Below are 15,593 nucleotides of genomic sequence, written 5' to 3' on the forward strand. Positions count from 1 at the left end.
ACCTCAGGAGGTCATCTAGTCCAACCCTCTGCTCAAAGCAGGATCAAACCCAACTAAATCATCCCAGCATGTTGAGTATTCCCCAACAAATTATGTTCATCTAGGTGTCTGACAATTTTGTTCTTTACTGTATTTTTCAACCAGTTTGCCCGGTACTGAAGTCAGGTTTGCCAGGGTCTCCTCTGGAGCCCTTTTAAAAAATTGGCTTCATATTAGCTATCCTCCAGTCATTTGGTACAGAAGCTGATTTAAATGATAGGTTACTGACGACAGTTAGTAGTCCTGCAATTTCACATTTGAGTTCCTTTAGAGTTCTTGGGTGAATACCATCTGGTCCTGGTGACTTATTACTGTTTAGTTTATCAATTTCTTCCAAAACCTCCTCAAAACACATTAGAACCATGTGTCTAGGTAAGACTCCTGGATTAACAGTTTACTCTATTTTTATTCATCCACTTCTTTCCTCCCTTTACCAAATCTTGGCTGTCATAGCAGAAAGGCATCTTGTGTATAGACCTAGTCTCTGAATACACATATAAAAGTAAAGTCTTCAAAAACTAGTCAGTGTATTTATGTAATGCATTTTTATAAATGTTTTGTAACTGCTTCAAGTTGGGTTGTCTCTTTTCTGGGGGTGAAGAGGGTTTAATGAGGGGAGAGGGTATTTTTCATTGTCTGAAGTATTTTAGTTATGATGGAAAAGCTTTATTAGAGGCCTGTCACATGAGAGAATTACGCACATTTTAATACATTAGCTCAGAAACTGATTAAGTTAAATTGGTGCAATCCCTCTGTTGGACACTTTTATTTTGGTTGGAGTGTCTTATCGATTTAGCTCAAGTTGATTTCTTTTACTGTATTGTACTGTGTTGCTGTCTACTACTGTCTCATTGTTTCCTTGTTACTTCCCCCTTGGTCTTTATATATCAATATGTTATCTCTTGGCCTATACTTAAATTGGTGCAGGGACTGTCTCTCTCTCCCCCCCCCCCCCCCCCCAGCTTTCCTGTTTCTGTACTGCCTAGCACAAGGGAGTTCTATTCTATGACCAGAGGTCCTGAGGTCTACAGTAATACAGAAATAATAATAGTGTTCTGCTTTACTATATTGTCAGCACCTTGGCCTTGTAGTTAGGAAGGTTGCTCCCTAGAACATACATACCAAAACCACAAGATTCTTGTTTGACTGCCTTTAAGCCTTCTGCCTGTTCTTTTATGCTTAACAGTGCACCAAAGCCATGCTCCTCAGACTCATAACTGCAGCTTTTACTTGGGGAAAACTCTCGCTTAAGGCAGTGGAAGGTACAATAGGTAGCCTTTACTCTAATGAGTGTATCTTAAAACCCACACACACCTTGTTGTTTTTCATGTAAACCATGGCAAATTCAAATGTTTGGTTACCCTTTTTATTAGCTATTGTTATCTAACAATAGAAAAGGAAAAATAAGACTCAAATCATTTTGTCTTTTGGTAAAAGTGAGTTAAATTGTTTCGTCTGTGGTGTTAAGTTTCACTTCAGTATTTGTCATTCAACTAAGTATGGACTTTTATTCAATGGGAGGCAGTTTCCAAGGTGATGAACATTACAAACTATAAATTATAGATTTTATTGATAGATAGAGTTTTTGCTGCAAAGATTGCTTTTTTCAAAGCATTTAACAAAAATATTTTCCTTGCTCCACCAATTAAATTGGAGATCAATGTTGGGTGGGATTTCTAATATTCTGTTGAATTATTAACCGGTTGGGGGTCTGATCACAGTTTAGCAGACATGCTATTAAACTTTTTTTTTTCTTGTCCACGAGCAGGGCTATAAACACCCCCATCTCAGGATATTTACTGTATTGAAAATTTTATCCACCATTGTATTCTTTCTTAAATAACTTCTAAGGTGTGTGAAAGTCTTACTTATTACTTACGAGTTTATTAATTAAGGGATATTTGTCACAGTGGGACGTTCCTTTTTTATTTACAAATTTGTCAAATCAACATATTAAGCAAATGTTATTTTCTCCTCAGTCTTTACATGCAACAAACAATTCTGTTCTTCAAAAAAAAAAAATTGTAACTAAGGTATAAGAACAATATTCTTTGATAATGTCAGTATCACATGAAAAGAAACAGTAGAATCTTGCTAATTCACATTAATCAGTTTGAGATGCTTTGCTAAATAGTTTACATTAAGGAGACTTAAAGGGATATGGAAACTTTTTTGTTTATGTAAGGAAAAAAAAATCTTCCATAATATGAGAACAGGATGTCACTCTTCTATACTGATACAAATATTAATTTAGCTATCTTACCCCATTATGGCCCTGAATGGGTCACAACACTATGAGCTAGGTATGGATGATGCACACAGTGTAGTGACTATACAGCAAGGGCTCTCAACCTTTCCAGACTACTGTACCCCTTTCAGGAGTCTGATTTGTCTTGCATACTCCCAAGTTTCACCTCACTTTAAACACTACTTGCTTAGAAAATCAGACACAAAAATACAAAAGTGTCCCAGCACACTATTACTGAAAAATTGTTTACTTTCTCATTTTTACCTTATAATTATAAAATAAATCAATTGGAATATAAACATTGTACTTCCATTTCAGTGTATAGTAGTATATAGAGCAGTATAAACAATCACTGTCTGCTTGAAATTTTGTTTTGTACTGACTTTGCTAGTGCTTTTTATGTAGCCTGTTGTAAAACTACGCAAATATCTAGATGAGTTGATGTGCTCCCTAGAAGACCTCTGCGTACCCCCACGGGTACACATACCCCTACTTGAGAACCACTGCCATAGAGCATCTGTACACCACTGATAGTAGGTTGGTTCCCCCTGCAGATGTGGCTGAGTGCATTGCCTGTTTAAGAGGTGCACTTGTGGTAACAGAGGTCATATATTTAAACAGTGCAGATGTTTTTCCTAAAAGTTGAATATTTTTATGACCTGTAGTAAGTAAATTAATAATTGTATTTGGTACAAAAAGGTTTAATCAAATCCCATGTTTCAGGGTTTAAACTAATACAGTGGCCATAGGTCATATCTTACTGCATTGTACTATTGAATATACATGCATTTCATTAACTTTTTTATTTAATTTTAAATCCGAAGGTCAGGGCAACTATCAGAGGCAGGATATTGAACTTGGACTAATGGGCTAATGTGTTAAAGCAAATTCTCATGTAGCTTTGAATTTTGTAAATAATTGAATGAATTACTAATACAACTTGAGGGCACAGAAGACCAAAACGCATCTTTAAACCATTTCTGTTTATCAGATAAATATTATGAGACTGGTACTGGAAATGAATATGTAATAAACTTATTGTGGAAAATTATATGCCATACTAAACAAGTCGGAAGACATTATAATAAAGAATGTGTTCTGGACAGTCAGTTGAAAGAAAACTGAATAGGAACTATTTAACGTTGTCTTGCACAAAATATTCTAGCAGTGGTTACAATACAATATCTGTCAGAATGGAGCTAAATCTCTTGAACAAATAGAACTTGTGAAATTGGAGATACCGTCTGTAGAATTGCACATTTCACTACAAGCCGAGTTTTGTCTCTGTTGGACACAGTGGTATATTAAAAACTTTATAGGGTAGTTCCATTGTCTTTTTGCTACTTGAGACAATTTGTGTTACCGTATATTTAAAAAACAAAAAGGTAATTGAAAAGTGATGATAGCAGTAGCTGAGCTAGTTCTAAAGACCTAATGGTTGAAGAAAGATAGATAGTCTGATAATTCAGTTACTTTAGGGTACATCATAGCCATATCATACAATAGAATGCTTACAGGTAGAGATTGTTTAATGAAAAAATCCCTGCAGAATTTGTCAGTAATTAAGAAAGATTAATCAAATAGACACTCATACAGCTGCAGTATATGTATTATTTGTCCTCAGAACATGCTGACTTTATGCCAAATGTCCTATGCAGTCCTAAGCTTTATATTTTATAAATCTCATTGATAGTGTTCCATTATTGCCTATTGTTCCTTCATACTCCTGCTGTACTGCTGCAATAACATCTCAAGTAAAAAGTAAAGTGACACCCATTATTATCTCCAGGCTGTTAGTCAATGACAAGGAACAACTTTTAGCCAAAATTTGTTACTTGTGATGTAATAGTTTATTGCAGATATCATTCAATGCTTTGAAACTAGCCATACCACCTAGTGTGTCAACAATATTTGTAGGAATTTTTTTGGAGTTCTTTGTAAAATTCAAAATGGCCATTGGTATGTTGACTACACAACAGTAGGTGTCACAGGAGTGAGGGATATACAGCACTGCAAACTTAATTTGGTCCCCTCGTGCATATGTATTACTGATAGTCTTTTGTTCAATATTTCTTCCACAGGACCTTTTTCTCATTCAGTGCACAGGATATATTGTGCTAATTCAGTGATCTTTTTTTCAACCTTTTTTGTCATTTGTGGGCCCATAGAAAATTTTGAATGGAGGTACAGGCCCCTTTGGAAATCTTAAACATGTGTGGGTCTGCAGACCACAGGTTGAAAACTACTGTGATGATTGAATGGGTAATTTCTAAGTGTGCCTTCAGTGAGACAAGGGGTCAGGTGGAAAAAGTAGTATGTGATCATATAATGAAAGATTTATCACAATGCATTTTCATAGGCGAATTATGGCTTTACAGTTGACTTTAATGCAGGCACTTCCTGACTTCTGAGTGCCTGACTGTGCAGCCATAACATTCTTTTACTGTAGTTTTTTAATGTTACTTTTTGAAAAAACAAGATAGTTAAGCAAAAAATAACTGTATTATGTGGAACCATATAAATCTCTGTATAAGTCACCAGCAAATTTGGAACCTTTAATACCACAGCACAGACTTCTACCAATTGAAATAACAGAGTAACTGATGATGGTGGCGGTAGGCTGTTATCTTTTAAGTGGGCAAGGCACTAGGTGGATGGCACATACATTTTGCTAGTGGGTTTCAAAGATGTTTGTTTAAAGCAGGGGAATTTTGTGACTTAACAATTCTGGATTCTGTTTGAAGCTTGAAGGGGAACGTGCTCTAGTCTAGTGGCTATAGGCCCTCTGTCCCTGTTTTTCCCCTTCTTTCTTGTTTTCCCCTGTATTTGTATTATTCTTCCAGCCTACACACCCTTTAGCTTGTCCTACTGTCTGCCCATGGTGTTTACCATTCTTCATTTGAGTTAGGATGCTTTCTTTTTCCACTGCAGGAGGAACATTAAGCACACAGAAAAAAGTCTCCTTCCTTTCATTTCTGATGCCTGATGCCAAAATGTCCCCTCAATGAAGTGGTTGTAATGATTATTTAACATGGCAAAATACGAGTTTTCCTTAGACCGTTTTGAGAAAGAGGCTAAACAATTTTTCGTGAAACTTCCTAAATTCCAAAAAACAAAAACGTTTTTAGAATGAGGCAGATGTTTAGTATGGAAAATTTCAGCCTAAATGGTTTAAGTTGGGCAAAGCTCTAAGTAACTGAAAACAGGCTGTTATAATGAAAAGTGTTAGGCAACCCTTTCTATAGACCAGGGGTCAGCAACCTTTCAGAAGTGGTGTGCCAAGTCTTCATTTATTCACTCTGATTTAAGGTTTCGCGTGCCACTAATACATTTTAACGCTTTTAGAAGGTCTCTTTCTATAAATCTATAATATAAACTATTGTATGTAAAGTAAATAGGGTTTTTAAAATGTTTAAGAAACTTCATTTAAAATTTAATTAAAATGCATCAGCCTGTCTTGACGTATTGCAAATGATTGGGGAATGCTTATGTTCAATAAGAACTCTAGCATTCTCAGTTTGCATAGATTCATGAAAGGCATTCATTGGCTATTTTTTATATATATATGTGTGTGTGTGTGTGTGTATATATCTATACACATATATACACACACATACACCAGTATCCTAATTATTCAGTAATTTCTTTATTGCTTTTCCCTCTTCATTACACCAATAATACTATTTGAGTAGACTTGAAAAAAGAGATTCTTGTGGTTTTTTTTTTTTTTTTTTAGATTATCTATAATTTGCATGGATTGCTCTAAATAATTTGTATTTCAGTTGCTGGGATAACTTGATCAAATTAATTTACCATCTTGATTGTCTGCTAGCACCTTAAAACAAACTTTGTTTACTAGGAGAAGATTGTAACTTCTGTGTGTGTGTTTTCTGTAGATCTGAGATCAGTGTTTTTGACAGTAAAAAGTATGTAACAGATTGACATGTTGTGATATACCTACATGTGTTCAATTCATACTGCTAAAGGGGCAGTTCTCAGTGTGGAACAACAGGTCATCAGAAACACAAGAAGTGAGCCAATAATGCTATTTTGGTTAATCTTTAATATCTCTGTATGTATACATATACACTTTGAAGAACTATCAAGGTGTGCATATGCAAAAATAAAGTGTTTGTGGGACTATTGTTATATGCTTTTTTCCCCCTCATCCCTTCCCTATGTGTCATCATCTCATTGTGTCACATCTTCTATTTAGATTATAGATGCTCTGTGGGAGAGACCACGTCTTTGTATGTCTTCTGTGACGCATCTACTATACTTGTGGGCACTATAAAAAATAAACACAACAGTACAAGGGGTTTCTAGATTTATAGATTAAGGACAGAAGCCACCTTTGTAATCATCTAGTCCACTGGTTCTCAAACTTTTGTACTGGTGACCCCTTTCACATAGCAAGCCTCTGAGTGTGGACCCCCCCATTTAAAAAACACTTTTTTGTGTATTTAACACCATTATAATTGCTGGAAGCAAAGTGGGGTTTGGGGTGGAGGCTGACAGCTTGCAACCCCTCCATGACCCCGAGAGGTCCTGACCCCCAGTTTGCGAACCCCTGATCTAGTCTGACTTCCTGCATAAAACGGTAGAATTTCACCCAGCAATTCCTGTCTCAGTCCCATAATTTCTGGATCTTTATCACTCTAATTTAAGAAAAGGAAGGAGCAGTTGTATCAGATATTGGATTATGGAACTCATAGTACAATTGGACAATTCTATTTTTATTAAACTGATTTGATTTCTAAGAATATTTGGGAAAAGAAAAGGCAATATTGATGGACTAAAGACTTCTCATTACAAGGAATAACAGCTGACAGTATTCCTGGAGCTTGTAGATCTGCTACAGAATTGATCCAATATTAATTTGAATTCTGTTTTTTTAACCAAATATTAAATAGTCATATTAAGCAAACCCTAAACAGTTTCAGAACTGCTTTCTTAACAAAGGAAAAATAAACTTATTGGGAAGAGAACATGATGCTAGGGCGCTGACTCAACTCTCAATGAAGCCAGTAACGATATATCCGTGGTTGGCCTGGGTCAGCTAAGTTGGGCTTGGGCTGCAGGGCTGTACAATTGCTGTGTAGAGGTTGGGCTGCAGCCGGAGCTCCGGGACCTGTGAGGGGAGAGGGTCCTAGAGCCTGGGCTGCAGCTACAGCACAAATGTCTACACAGCAATTTTTAAGGCTGTGAGCCTGAGTTAGCTAACCTCGGCAAGCCACGGTCATGCTAGGCAGGTTTTTTTTAATTCCAGTGTAGACCTACCCGAAGAGTCTCTCCATTGGCTTCAGTAGGCTTTGGATGAGGCGGTAGATCTTGTTACTATCTTCTTTGCTAGCCATGGGAGTGAGGTTCTTATTTCTAGACAAATCTTTGCTCTTTGTCAGTATGTTACAGTGAGCTGCATTTTTGAAGTGAAATACCACAAGCAATAGTGTGGAAATAATTGTTCCCTTTTGTTATAATTTCTTGTATCGTGAAAGATTTTTTTTTGTAATACGTTTAGTGCTTGTTAATGATCTATTATCATCCCTAGAAACTAAATTCCTTTGTCTACAGAAATGGTAAATCAAAAGCACCAGCAGTGCATCTTTTTAATCACTGTCCATTCAGTGTACTCTAACACTCACCTTCACATATGACCTCTCAGCATGACAAACTCATTTGAGACAATGCAGTACTTTTATTCTGTTGGGAGTGTCAGTGTGGGTTCAAATTATTTCCAGTTCCTGTGGCTCTTATATTATGAGGGCACTGTCTGTTAGCAACTTGATTACAACAATAGTGCATTTTCTGATTGATCTGGCCCCTCTTCAACTAATAAGATAAAAGGCTGTGTAAAGTGTTATCAGTTTATTTAAGCTGTCCATATAATTCCTTTTAAAATTGATTTTCATTTCATTCTGTGCATGTTAACGAGGGAGAAAAGGACATAAAGGTGAAAGGAAAACAATGGAGAAATGTATCCCATGAATAAAAGTCCTAAAGCAATCTTCATCACAGAGCATAGCTCCAACACTCACTTACCAACACATGAACAGGGCTACAAACTCTGATTTTAAGTCTCATTTGCAAAACGTAAGTGGTGATATTACAAATAGAGCTGGTTGGAAAACACCACTTCCTTTTCATGACCACTTTTAAGGCCTTGAAACTTGTTTTCATTCTGTAGTGGGATGGAAACAAAACTTAAGTTTTTATGAAACACAATTGTGTCAGAAGTCAGGGTTGGGGTGTGTGTGTGTGTGTGTGTTTAAATCCAGGTCTCTTTAACATCATCCTGGACCTAAGAAACATCATTGAAAACATAGTCAAAATTTGTCTCCGTGAAATTTTTTGGCTTTGCGAAAACATCTTTTTAATCAAAATAGGCTTTTGTTAAAAAAAAATTCTGACCAGCTCTACTGTGAATTAGTTATAGTACATAGAAGGTTCACATGATGCCCAATCAATGGGGCTTGTCTTCCCACCAGTAAGTATTGTATCCTCCCCACCTGTCGTTTAGGAACCATTCTGTGTATAGTTCTTAATCTTGCTTTCTTATGATCCTTTATGCTAATATAGGTTATGCCATATACACTCTTACACCCCTTCTAATTATGGTCCACTGAAAAGTCATATTAATTGGTGTGAATTTTGATGCCTAACATAATATGGAGTATTTTGTCATCCTTTTCATAAAGGTTAGTACTAACATTGGCTTAGTTTTTCAGTGCAAGATACAGATTTCATAAGGGTTACAGTGGAGAATTAATAGACACCTTGTCAGACCATTACTGTTTAGGAAGGAGGTGCAGCTCATAAAATCTGCTCAGGTAAACTGCATGCAGGGCAAAAAGAAGCTTGATGTATGCAATTAAATTATTCCTCCCAAAATCACACCCAACACGTTTGACTGCTGTACTAAAATAAACTGTCAAATATTACAGAATCCCTTACTCCCCCTCCCAGCACCCAACCACACCAAACGAACCCCATCCTGCAGTTTCATGTGTATTTTTAAAAATTCCCAGTAGTTTCCTAGAGATTGCTGAGATTAAGGGCTTGATCTTGCAGCACTTACACATGAGAATAGCTTCACTCATGTGAGTAGTTCCATGGTTTTTATATGTGAATATAGTTACATACATAGAGAGTTTAGAAGTTCAGGGTCTACTGCCTTTAGATCCTGGGCTGAGTACAGAGCCTTGGTTCTATCAAGGTAGTCACAAATGAAAGAAGATTTTAGTAGTCTCAGTATAAAGTCCAGATGACATTTGTTCACATTACCTCATTCTTTACCCTATTCCACATGCAGTTTGGAAGTGGGCTAAAAAGAGGACTGTTCTAATAATTTGGTGTTGCAGATAAGCACCCCAAGTTGCACTGGCAGATTTAACCCCCTGTGCTTTGACATTTCATTTTCATGAGCATTAAAATGCACCCAAGATTCTAGTTCTTTGTATGCTGCCCCAGTTTGTGGGGTCTGTAGTAGCCCCTAGGGGGATCCCTGGGGCAGGAGCAACATATGTTTAGTGTACATAGTTCTACTGTACCCCTACCCATACAGCCCATTGTACAGGCAAGCCAGAACCAGATCAGGCATATCGGTGATTGGACTGCAAAGCTGTGGGGAGTCTGCCGTAAGTTAAACAGCCTCTGAAACTGTTGTAATTTGTCCCAGGGCTGCACTGATGCTGGGAGCAGTCCGGGAGCAGTCCACAAATGGCTTAAGGCCATTTTGTTCTTAATCAGTTACACTAGTGGTATTCCTGTGATACAATTCACGTAGCTCTATAATTTGTTCTTCATTTGGGCTCTTTTTAAATAGGGATGCAAATGGGACTGCTTGTGGAGTAGTGCTGTTCACCTTAAGCAAAGCTATCTGAATCTAGCCCAATGTTAATATATATGGCATAGCATGAGTCCTGGGGAGTGGTAGCCAATAATGATCTAAGAGAAGGGATTTATGAGAAGGTGTACTTATTTACAGATATTTACATATCAACAGTGTTAGTGCCAAGAGGAAGGAGAATGGCTTCAAAGCACCAAGAAAAAGTGCTGAGCTAGATGCACAAGTGTCTTATATAATTTGGCATGGAAAAAGCTGAAGAGGATTTTAAAAAAAGTTTTATGTGGGCACATACTGCAAGATGTAGATAAAAAGACTGCTTGTTATAGCAGTTAAAATGTCTTTCAGCAGTTAACAAAGCAAACAGAACATTGGCATAAATCACTGGAATGACATCAGGTCACTATGCCACTGACAAAGTGTCTGATGTATTGGGCACAGTTTTGGGTGCCTTATTACAAGAACTATAATAGCAACATTTGAAAAGGTACAAAAGAGAATAACTGGTGATAGAGATTATAACAAAGTGGAGACAGTTATTATCCACAAGGAAATCAGGAGGGACATAACTGAGATGTATGTAACTTAGAGGGGCATAGAGGCAGCAGAGGCCAAACCAAGGTTTTAAATGCCTCTGTTCTGAGATGATGCACCTTTTGTAAAGGGGATTTACCAACACTAATCCCAGTCTGGATTACTGGTTTAACTCAAATTAAGGTCATTTCTGCCTGCTGTATAAGTGTGTATTTGACTCGGTTCAATAGGGTTAAAGAGTTAGACTGAAATTGAATGAAATCTTCCCCTTCCTTTTTGTCTGTCTGTACTAAAATGGTCTTTTACATCCATGCCCAAAGTGCTGGTGATAGGTGAGAGGTGGTTCCCTCTAGAGGGAACAGAGTCCTGTGAAATATAGACTGAAACGTGGTTACAGCATTATGTCAAGATCTCTTTCTACTTGAAGACCTCTCCGACCAACTTCAGACTTGATGTACCCCTCTCCACCCTAACACTGGTGCTACATTGTCTCAGTTTGCTACAACCATGTCTTTTTGGAATGCAGGTGACATTGGGAGTTTTAAAGGAAATGCCTTCACAGGATCATTCAGGGATCTGGCTCTGTGAGCAAAAATTCAGCCTTGTAGATTGAATGATTTTGAAATGTACTTAAAGGTGTGTGCTGGTTTCTTTCTGAAACTGCTTTGAAGTTAGCTGTCAAATGTATAAAAGCCCCAGATTTTAAGTCTTGAGCTGTTGCTTTCTTTTTATGTTGTTTTCCCATTGCCCTTATTCAAGCATTATATTCCAGCGTAGGCATGTGAATATATGGCAATACTCCATCCTTGGTAGACTGAACCGTCACTTCTGTTACGTTTGTGTTGGGCAAAGGAACACAAAGATGAATATTTTCCATTCCATTTCTTCCCTTCCTAATGAAGGGATTACTCAAATTTGAGGTGCAGACTTTGAGCCAAATCACTTAGCATTCATGAAATAAGATTAAGAGCAATTTACTCTGTAATCTGCAGGAAAGGAAAGATCTCGTATCAGAGAAACAAATACTATGTGCCTTTTGATGACTGTCTATGCATATAATTTCGTCAGTAGTAGTATAATGCTTTAAAACTGATGGATGTATTCCCTGATAACTTCACAATTTGCAGCCGGTCTGACTGCACTGAATGCAGGCTACCTTAGAAATAACACTCTGCTCTGAAGATGATTAGTTTTAGAAAGTGTAGAGCACCTGCCTTTTGAAAAGTAGGACCTATTAAGGTGTCTCCATTCAGGCACCCAAAATCATTATTTTTGAAAAATTAGGCTCTGGTGGTAGCCTTTTTCCCCAGTTCCCCAGCACCACTACTGTCCTGGAGCTGAGCTATCCTATCATAGGTACTTATAGGCTCCCTATTATGATAGTATGAGAACACTTCACAATCTTTAATGTGTTTATCCTCAACACCCCTATGAGTAAAGTCCTACCAAATTCATGGTCCATTTTGCTCAATTTCATGGTAATGGGATTTTAAAAATAGTTTCACAGTTTGATGTTTACATCTGAAATTTCACAGTGTTTTAACTGGGGGGGTCTCAACCCAAAAGGGGATTTTAAAGCCATTGTAGGAGGGTCGTGGGATTGACACCCTCACTTCTGCGCTGCTTTCAGAGCTGGGCCTTTGAAGGCAGCAGCCATGGAGCTTCCTGCAGCCAGGGAAGGTACTCAGAGGTGGGTCAGATATCCCCTCCCCCCCCCTGTGAGTGGTTGTGCAGGGAAAGAGGAAGTCCCATCCCTTACCAGACCCACTAGGACTAGTAATTAGAGCCCAGTGCATGGTAGGAGCCCCTGGCTGGGGTACCCCAAACCCGTCCCCTCCTACTTCCCTACAATAGCTAGATTTCATGGGGGAGATTTGATTTTGCAGTCCAGGGTACATTTTTCACAGCCATGGATTTGGTAGCACCCTACCTGTGAGGTAGGGAAGTGCTGTAATCCTCATTTTACAGATGGAAAATGTAGTCAGAGTCTAATGTGACTTGCCCAAGGTCACATAGGAAGTCTATGGCAAAGCAGGGACTTGAACCCAGTTCTCTCATGTCCTAACTAGGGTGACCAGATAGCAAGTGTAAAAAATCGGGGCGGGGGGGCTGATAGGCCTCTATATAAGAAAAAGCCCCAATTATCGGGACTGTCCCTATAAAATCGGGATATCTGGTCACCCTAGTCCTAACTAACATCCTAACTATTGGACCCATCCTTCATTCTTTCCTTTTCAAAATTGGTGGTATTGGAGATTCCCATTTTTAGAGATTTGGACACAACAGCCTCAAAGTAAGTGCTAGTTAATACCATAGGAGTGTATGAAATGCTAAGGTGGAAATAGGAAGAAAATAATAATGTACTAATTAATAAAAATGTAAAGGAAAAACCAGTGAAAGTGGAATTGTATGTTGCTTTTTAATTTTTCCACATTACTTAAAACAAGAAGTTTAATAGCACTGTATTTTTTTTACAACAAAATATTTTCATGTATTCATTTCCTGTCAGTTACTGAAAACTTCATACAAGTCACCAAGGCCCAGATCGTTTAAGGTAGTTAGGGGCCTAATTTCCATTGATTTCAGTGGGAGAGTTAGGTGCCTAAATATCTTTTGAGGATCTGGGCCTAAATGTCAGCACCTAAATGTTCATAATACTGTTATTTGTAGCACAGTTTTGTTTGAAACCTTGGTTAGTGATTTAAATTTGTTATATTTTGTATTTAACATTCTTTGTTTTTGTCAGTGCAAATCCAACAAATGATTTTTAAAGGGAAAAAAATTAAAACAAAAGAAAACATTTACAGTCTAATGGAAGCAAGGCCATAGTTGTAACACAAAATGTACAGAGTTAACATTGGAGTTTACCCACTTATAAGATAATACAAAAGCTTTATTCTTTTTATAATTAATTCCTCTTTGCATATGACTGTGCTTTATGCAACAGAGTATCAGAGACTGAGATGTATCAACAAAACTACACCACTGCATTGCACTGATAGATTAGGTCCATATTTGATTTTTTAAACTTGTAATTATTTTTTCAAATGGTGAACGGAACTGACTATTTAGTTTCACCTGAATACATTTTGTAAACTTTTAAAAAATATGGACAATTCTAACCAGTCACCATTTGAACCAGAAATTCAGGTTTTGATGCAAATTACAGAAGAAAAATATAAAAAATGCTAGTAATAAAAAACATTTTCCCCTGAAAACATATTTTAATGTAAGTAAATCTTTGATTGTTGTATTTTATACAAAGATCTACTTTAACCATAACTGCCATTCTATTCCTCAGTCTAGTATTAGGAGAAGTGTATGACATTAAATCATTTTATTACAATATTTATAACATTGCTTTTTTCTCTTTATATTTAAAAAAAAAACCCTTAACCTATAGGGCTAAATCCTCAGCTGGTGTAAATCAGCATAGCTCCATTGACTTCAGTGGAGCTATGTTGATGTACAGCACCTGGGGATCTGCACAGTAGCATTTAGCCACAGGAATTCCAAAGCACTTTGACAGACCATGTTCGGACAAGTGTTTTTCAGCCAGCCAGCATATCTATTACTATATGCTGGTAACAGGAATTAAATTTTTGATGACATTTATCATAAGTTATCAAAGCAGTAACAACATGGCTTTTTAAAATAAAAAGATTCTATCAAATATTTAAATAATTAACACTAATAAGTCGACTGGTGTCAAATGAAAACTGTCTTAAGGCTTACAATAAATTAAAATATCCTTTGGATTTCAGTCAGATACAATCTACAGGGGAAAACGGTATTCAGCATGTGGGTTTGGAGAGCTACCGCAGTGCATTTTAAAGTACTGTAGTGGTAAGAAATGAAACTTAAATAAATTATACAGTGATTTATGAAAAATTATAAATTGGTAAGTAATCACCCTGGATCCTAGCCATTAGAGTACTGGCAGACCATACGTAGTGCATTGCATGTATTTGTTCATTGTCTGTGGAAGCAATTTAATGTATGCAGTGCATGACTTCATGCTGGCACTTGTTAATGGACTGGTGGTAAATCAGTCCACAAAATTCCTTGGAAACACTGAAAAAAATGAAGCTGTAATACAATAAAACAATAAAGTGCTTTAAATGAGAATCTATGGTTTACTGCATTGTTTCTTATTTCATGATAGACACCAAAACCAACAAAATGAAAGTTGATAGTTCTCTAGGGTAAATAAAACTGAGCCTGTTACTTACAGTCAGCCAGTACTTCCATGTGAGTTCAGAAATAATTTGTATCTACTTCTTGTCTTGATGTTAAAACTTAATTTACTGTGGGATTATGGGAGTGAGTTATAGCGCAGGTTGAACTCGCACAGACAAAGAGGACTATGAATATTCTCTATTTTAAAGTTTTCAACTTGCCAAAAAAAGTGGATTTAAAATGAAGGAAGCAAAAGAAAGATAGCAATCTGGAAACAGTCATATCCAGTGTGTGTATAGCCAGAGTGTTTGAAATACACTACTCAGCTTCTTGAAACAGAAATGGGCTGATGGGAATGTAGAGAAATCTGAGAGTTTATTCCAAGTCCTCTTGATTGATTACTGCTATAATATGGTTGCTTCTTCCATGGCTTCAATCCACCTGAAAAAGAAAAAATTAGAGGAGCCAGATTTTATTTTGTGGATCAAGCCAATGCATATTAAAAACACAGGGCCCAGAGAAGACTGTATTGCATATAATAGCTGCGTCTAAAGAGGAAATTTAGATTGGTGATTAGAACAGGGTCCTGAGAGCCAGGACTCCTAGATTTCATTCTCAGCTTTGCCACTGACCTACTGTGTAATCTTGGACTGTCTGAGAGTGGGTGTTGAGAGAGATGAGACCATGCAAATTGGGGGAAGAGAAACAAACCTCCATAACCACCCACTCTCCTGCCTGTATATTTTA

At 37.2% G+C, this 15,593-nt stretch overlaps 1 protein-coding gene and 1 long non-coding RNA gene across 3 annotated transcripts in view; one reads left to right on the plus strand and one right to left on the minus strand.

Moving 5' to 3' along the window:
• The window catches only part of LOC123373656, a 31,343-nt gene that overhangs the window by 3,916 nt on the left and 11,834 nt on the right, over positions 1-15,593 (plus strand). The gene's annotated exons all lie outside the window — the stretch shown is intronic.
• FGD5 (FYVE, RhoGEF and PH domain containing 5) overlaps positions 13,068-15,593 on the minus strand; it is a 153,042-nt gene continuing 150,516 nt past the window's right edge. For both annotated transcript variants that reach the window (XM_045022692.1, XM_045022691.1), the window contains exon 21: positions 13,068-15,287. In XM_045022692.1, the coding sequence (XP_044878627.1) occupies positions 15,251-15,287 (37 nt within the window). In that variant the 3' untranslated portion in view covers positions 13,068-15,250. The remainder of the gene's footprint in view (positions 15,288-15,593) is intronic.

Source organism: Mauremys mutica, chromosome 7 (assembly GCF_020497125.1).
Source record: "Mauremys mutica isolate MM-2020 ecotype Southern chromosome 7, ASM2049712v1, whole genome shotgun sequence".
Classification (NCBI taxonomy): Eukaryota; Metazoa; Chordata; order Testudines; family Geoemydidae; genus Mauremys; species Mauremys mutica.